Source organism: Sprattus sprattus, assembly GCF_963457725.1.
Source record: "Sprattus sprattus genome assembly, chromosome: 10".
Classification (NCBI taxonomy): domain Eukaryota; kingdom Metazoa; phylum Chordata; class Actinopteri; order Clupeiformes; family Clupeidae; genus Sprattus; species Sprattus sprattus.
The window spans coordinates 10,692,963-10,700,164 of NC_137908.1; the positions used below are offsets into that span (position 1 = coordinate 10,692,963).

A 7,202-nucleotide genomic window follows, 5' to 3' on the forward strand; every position below is an offset into this window, starting at 1 on the left:
TTGAACAGGTAAAATGATACAGAATAGTTTCTCTTTTGCTTTTTTCATAGAATCCAGTCCAGTCCTATATTACAAAACTGCTGCGTGAGCAGCCTCCTTACTGAGGTCAGAGACTTTGACCTGAGGAGAGGGGGAGGAGTGGGGGGTGGGGGGCGTTGGTGCATGGAGTCAAAGGAACAGAGAGGGGAGCAGGAGAGGGTGCCCACTCTTCAGTGAAACCGCTGGACTCCATAGCGAGGGTCCTTAGTATCCCGGATCTCAATCTGGAAAAGACCACAATAAAAAGAAGGGAGACAGAGAGGAAAGATTTTAGACATTATTCTCTAAAAGAAAGAAGGACACAGAGGGGTGGGGCACTGAACCAGGGAAGGGTTATGTCAGGGGGGTAAAACACGGGAAGCGGACGGCAAACTGTAAGGAACAAGGTTATGCAGGATTCTGACATCTAGGAAAAGGAGGAGACTTCACGATTGTTTTACCACCACCGAATGTACTGCAGCATAATGTGGAATGTCAGTGACCATTTTGCTTCTGTGACAAGTTGCCATGTCTTAAGGCCAGTGTCTTTCACAGAGTATATTACTCAAAACCAGGGACATGCAGACACTTGGTGTGAGTAGGGAGCAAGTCCTTTAACAAACATCCCTTCTCATCACATACGTGAGGCAGTTCCTCTGTCACACTGGTGGAAGGGGCGACCCAACTTACTAACCCCACATTACTGTACAATGACCTCACTAAATGAAGCACCAGACAACATCAAAAGATAAAGTTATCTGAACAAAGAATTCTTACTGAAAACCTTGAAATCCGCTTGTTTTTTTTTTCTGAAAAATCATAAGCTATCATATTCTAAATTTTGGAATCTAAATTCAGCCTCTTCCCACACACCAGTGGCTGTGGATGAACAGGGACTCTCGTCATCGACTCATAGTCAGTGGCTATCGTCACACCCCTCACTTTTATTGCCTGCCATGTGTACCTAATGTCTAATACTCTATTGCTCACTGTTCCTTTACAGAGATTCTACTGTGGGTCTCTTTCGCTCAGCGATGTCCTCACAGTAAATCTTCCTGGCTGTTCCACGAACCTGAGGGCAGAGGTCTGCTGTGTGAAATATGATCTGAGCGCCTAGCTATCTGTAAGCCTCCCTTCTCTCGCTCTCATTCTCACACACACACACACACACACGCACACAATTCGCCTGACCATTTCTCCGCATGCATCTGAGCATGTTGCAATGTGGTCCCGCTCGACACAATTTGTTCATCTCTGTCGTACGGGGTGAACAAAGGCTTTACGTATTATGCGGAGGAAAAGAAAAAGAAAAAGAAGCGGAAAACACCTCGGAGAGGCATGAAAATAAACGCTTTGTGTTACAGTGGGCGTTAAATCCAAGAGCATCTTCGTCTCCCAATCCCAGTGTGAAAAACACACAAACAAACAGAATATCATGGAAAGGTCACGCTTTAATACAAGTTTACTGACATTTCAGCAAGGGGCTCATTCCATCTTGGAGATGGGTGCCTCTAGTACTTTTGACAGGCCCATTTCTTTTTTGTCCTCTGAAGGGAGTTATTGAGCTGTATTTCCATTCCATCACTGTTTCTTGCTTGCAGTTGCCTGCCTGTTTTTTTCCTTCACGAATGACCTTTATTGCGAAGGAATGTATCTATTTGTCTGCTTGCTTTAGAAAAACAAAAGGACTGTCAAAGAAAAAAATAACAGAATTGCAGGCAGTGATGAAACACCAGAGGAGCGGCTGATCTTTTGCCTCCAGAGCCTCGCTATCTCAGACAAGAGGCTAGAGGCGCACTGTCTCAGACAAGAGACTAGATGCTCACTATCTCAGATGAGAGACTACAGCCTCACTATCTCAGACAAGAGACTAGATGCTCACTATCTCAGATGAGAGACTACAGCCTCACTATCTCAGACAAGTGGCCAGAGCCTCGCTATCTCAGACAAGAGGCTAGAGGCGCACTGTCTCAGACAAGAGACTAGATGCTCACTATCTATCTCAGACAAGAGACTAGAGCCTCACTATCTCAGATGAGAGACTACAGCCTCACTATCTCAGACAAGTGGCCAGAGGCTCACTATCTCAGACAAGTGGCCAGAGGCTCACTATCTCAGACAAGAGCCTCACTGTTTCAGACAAGAGGCTGGAGCTGCTCGTTTGCCCAGGATCGTAGGTTCTGCTTCGTGGGAGGTTGCAATGTGCTAGCCCCCAAACCACTGTCTGAAATATAAATTAATCACAGGGCCCATTTCATATAGAACTACTAGAACAACAAGCCCGCACACGCACATTTCGTTGTATGCCAATACAATTACAATAAAGGCTTTTCTATTCTATTCTATTCTAAAAGGCTCGGCGAGCTCATTACTCTCTGTCATGAGAGCAACCAGCCTGAAAACAGTGCCCTTCGAGTTCCGGGTGGAAATCGAACTCTATTACTAGACACATTAACAGCTGCCGGAGGTCAGAGGGCAAGTGTAGCATGTCTGCTTCTGTATCTCTCTGACCAGAGGCAAGAGTCTCACTATCTCAGACCAGAGGCAAGAGTCTCACTATCTCAGACCAGGAGCTAGAGCCGGTGGTTTGCTGTTAACCTGGCCTGGCAAGTGAGCGTAATAACGGCCATATCACTTTCTGATGACTCATCTTCAAACTCCAGCCAATTTAATGAAAATGGACTTACAGCACATATATAGGCAGTATGGGGGGGGGGGGGGGGGTGCGCATAGGTGGGGAGAAGAGAAAAGCTATGCGGGCAGGGATTACAACGTGACTAATCTGTTTACGCGGCCCCAGTGCCTCAGCCAGAGCAGGTGTCAGATTTGGCAGGCTGGCCAGCGGAGCATCGCAGAGATTACAAACTCCCCACATGGAAGGGGGGAAAGTAGAAAGAAAGATAGAACCCCCCTCCACACACCTCACACACACACCCTCTTATTCAGACCTGATGCATGTTTACTTTAGATTTGGGACATTTGTCCAGGGTCGTAGGTTCTGCTTCGTGGGAGGTCGCAATGTGCTAGCCCCCAAACCACTGTCTGAAATATTTATTACTCACAGGGCCCATTTAAAAAATAACTCCTAGAACAACAAGCCCGCACACATTCAAAAGGCTCGGCGAGCTCATTACTCTCTGTCATGAGAGCAACCAGCCTGAAAACAGTGCCCTTCGAGGTCCGGGTGGCAATCGAACTCTATTACTAGACACATTAATCGCAGCCGTCGGTGAGGGAGTGGTGTAGCATGTCTGCTTCTGTTCGCTTCAAGTGGACTGTCACAGAGGGGACAGGGGAAAGGACAGACTTCAGGAGTGACTGCGTGCTAGGTTTGTCATGCACATCTCTCCGTAGGAACAAATGACTTGGGGGGTGGGAATAAATGGTCAGATTGATGAATGGGTCTTACTCCGTCCAGTCGGAGGGTTGAAGTCAGGTGCAGTGGCTGTAAGGAAAAATGACTGTTAGTCTCCATGTGGAAGTTCATTGTGTATTTCACTTCAACATTTCACAGCTCCCTTGTCCACTCTGCCAGTATAATCTTCTCTTTTCAGCCCTGCATTTTTCTACCTTAGAAATGTCTTTGCCTTACGCCAACTCAGGACAAACACTATTTGATCTACTGAAATAGGTTATCAACAATGGCCCTGTAATACTAGTCCTTTTTTAAATTTGTTTTAAAAAGTAGTTGTGTGTGAGGGGTGTCTTGTTTCTTTGTAAATATGAAAAGGTTTGTGCTGTGGACTCTGAGGTACTTTATTGTCTATCTATGGGCAAGTAAAACATTGCACAGCTGGCAAGGGGAGCTTTTCACGTGCTTTAGCTCTGTTCTGCTCCCCTTAGAAACTTTCTCTGAGTGTTCTAAACAATCAGATGTTAAATGAGGCTTTTTTTTTGTGTGCGCAAGACTAATAGGTGCTCAGCGTGTTTTCCACTCGCCGCGCATTTTGTGATGCTTTTACCAATTCATTTTTCATGAAGAACGTTACTCTCAATTCACACCATATCTCAGTAGCTGCTGCTGTTGTTGTTGTCATACATTCTGGATGTTGTCATCTAGTCATTAAGCTGAGGGTGTTTCTCCCTCTTTCCCCCTTTGTGCTTTGAAATGGGTTTCTAAAGCGCACGTTGGCCCCACTTAGCCTACTCTAGTGCTTGTTTTGTGCCAGGGCTCAGTGCAGCGCATTTCTTGACTTGACATTAGCGCAGTAGTGCAGGCCTTGCTCCGTCCTGAGGGAGTGTGTTCAGCCTCGGGGAGAGTGGAGGTGGAGCTGACATACAACATGCACTCCACGTCCTGTTCTGGGCACGGCAGCATTTTCTACATGGACACTGCCGTAAGGAGAAGGGGGCTGCTACATTACAAACTGCTACATGAAGCGCTGTGTAACAGTCGATAAGCGGAGCTGTGTCACGTGTCCAGACGCGTTACCGCTGCACGAGTGGCACAGTGTTGGCAGGCAGGTGTGTGGCGTCACTGGGCATGACACCACGTTAGGTCTGACTTGAGCACCAGGAGGGGCTCCATGTGGCAGGGCTGATTGAGCTAATAGCTGGCACACCTGGGCAAGGCACGCTACACACTATCAGGATGCGAAACCACAACAACACTGACGCTTTGACTACCACTACCACCACCACACAGCAACACAATCACAGAAGCCACAACAGCTTTGCACTTACCCTCGATACAGCAAAATCTGTGAAGACAGAATAGAAGGGTTTGTTTAGTTCATTTGCCGATATGCAACCACTGTCATACAAAACAACACCAAGGTCACTGGACTGTGAGTACTGTTGTCCTAACGGAGAGGAAGACGTCATAGAGACGTATTCTGATATGTCAAAACTTTGGGCCCATTGAGCCTGTCTCTGTAGTGAATCAATGGGAGGAAGATGGCTGGTCTTTTTTCAACTTCGTTAAATCTGCAGTAAGCAAGGGCGTAATACTTTAGTCAGCTGTCTTAACCCTCTGATTACTATCACTAACGCAGATGCTTTGAGTCAGGAACAGTCTGGCAGAAGAAAGTCAAACCTGCTGACATGGTACCCAGAGGCTGTAAGTGTTTTACAGTGCATTTCATGATACACATGTCAATTTTTTCCTTTAGGTTTACTTATCATTATTATTATTAACAGCAAAGTGAAAAACTATATAAAAGAATATTACAAATCAATGAGCTAAGCAGAGCTCCACTGTCCCTTTAAGTAGAGGTCTCTCTTACAGAGACACCATGCAGGGAGCTCATTGTCGTCATGCATGACCATGAAAAACCCACATATTGGATTGCATGTAACAGTTAACAAAAAGGCACTGATGCTATTCCATTTCAATCTCTGGTCTTCCTAATTGTTCATCCCAGGCAGAAACTATCCCTACCCCTGTTCCCAGAACGGATTTAGGAAGCCGCAGAAATTTCTGTCCAAAAAGTGGGACCCCCGTGGTGGGAGCCGGCGGGAGGTTTTTGGAGTGGTGTGTGGAGACTCACAGAGCCGCACGATGCCACGGAAGAGGAATGGCTGCACAGCCACAGGCACACCAGAGGCCTGCACTTGATGAAGCCATTAAAAAAAGTCTGCTGCCTAAACTATTCTTTGTGAACTAATATACGCAGGGTTGGAGTCTGTTGTTGCCCAGGACCAGTGGCGGCTCCTGAAACAATTCTCAGGGGGGGGGGGGGGCAATTTTTTTGATAATGATTAAGGAATCCCACTCAGTAGGTCAATTAAGTTAGCCGATTTACTCATACAGCAATACCATAGGCTTTTCTTTTACCATTACTTATGACACGGCATGGAGGGGCGAGCCCTCCCGGAAGAGATAGAGAATGCATTGAGAGCTCTGTTTTGTGAAAAAAATAGATTTAACATGGGAGTCAATGGGAGAGGTCTGGGGCGATTTCTGTCATGGACAGAAAGTTCCGGCTAGCGAGATCAGTTTTGGCACATCCTCACAATATATTCTAGAATGTTACTCTGCAAGTCATTTATTGGCCAACAGATGTGAAATTGAAGCTGATACTTTGCATTTTTCTTAAATGACAATGTCCCTTTGTGAAGCGATGATAGAATGTGGGTTTAACACAGATTTAATATCCTCCAAATCTGGTCTCATTTAACCATGCTATGTCATGAACTTCTCAGCACTAATGAAAACACATTGAGGTTGCTCATGACTGTAGTGTATTCAGCCAGGCTATCTTACTTGGCCATGTTATGGAACATGCGAGCAGACAAAATATAAACCCACATAATATTGGTGGAGAAGATGAAGACGAAAGGGATAGGGAACTATCTGCCATTTTAACGGTGAGACTGCAAAAGACTGGATCAAACAGAGAACGAATACAAACTGGAGGAGGTGTGGCTTCCTGCCAGCAGGTTTTTATTGATGCTGCAACACCGATTCCCAGCTAGCCACAGATGCTGTAACCCCCGCGCCCCCCCCCCCCCCCCCCCAACAAAAACCTCCACCCCTCTATCCTCCTCTTCTATCTCCCCTCTCCACCCCTTAAGACAGGCCAAGATAGAACAGCACTTAGATGAGGAAGTGATGGCAGAAATGAGAAATTAGTGCATGAATGTTTAAGTATGTGTTCGTGCGCATGCGAGTGTGTGTACACATCAGTTTTCTGTGCACAATGCACTTCCACTTAGCTACTAATTCATTTCTTGCGCATTAACACTGGGGCATAATTAGTGCAAGTGTGAGAGTGTGGAGAGAGAGAGAGGCACAGCGGTACAGCTGCACAGCACAGAGTCACTGGGGAGAGTACAACAGCCCTTCTTATCCTGCCGGAATCTGACATGTAACCATGGTAACTTCCTCAATAGAATCAGAAGGCTATGAAGGAATTGGGAGGTGATTTTTCCCCGTGCGCTCCCTCTATAGGCAGCTCGACATGTTCTCTCCCTCCCTCCCTCCCTCTCTCTCTCATTCTCTCTTCCTCTCCCTCTTTTTGTTTTCTGATCACGTTGTAAGACCGTCTTATCACGACACCAACAATGTTGATAGTAAATGATTTAGCATTGCAGCAGCATTGACATCCTGTTTGTAAATCCTTTGTGCACCACGATACACACCAAAACAACGCTCCTCTGCCTTTACTTAGTTTGATCAAGGAAGGAGGTGTGTGTGTGTGTGTGTGTGTGTGTGGGGGGGGGGGTCTTTGCAACAAAAGGTG

At 46.3% G+C, this 7,202-nt stretch overlaps 1 protein-coding gene across 3 annotated transcripts in view; it reads right to left on the bottom strand.

Moving 5' to 3' along the window:
* Positions 1–209: 209 nt before the first annotated feature.
* lhfpl4a (LHFPL tetraspan subfamily member 4a) overlaps positions 210–7,202 on the bottom strand; it is a gene marked incomplete at both ends in the record, with an annotated part of 28,243 nt that continues 21,250 nt past the window's right edge. The window contains 3 exons of one of the 3 annotated variants that reach the window (XM_080845586.1): positions 210–263; positions 3,428–3,463; positions 4,702–4,718. In XM_080845586.1, coding sequence (XP_080701712.1) covers positions 210–263; positions 3,428–3,463; positions 4,702–4,718 — 107 coding nt within the window. Of the gene's footprint in view, positions 264–3,427; positions 3,480–4,701; positions 4,719–7,202 lie in introns of all 3 variants that reach the window. The other 2 variants (XM_080845587.1, XM_080845585.1) reach the window with 2 other exon arrangements.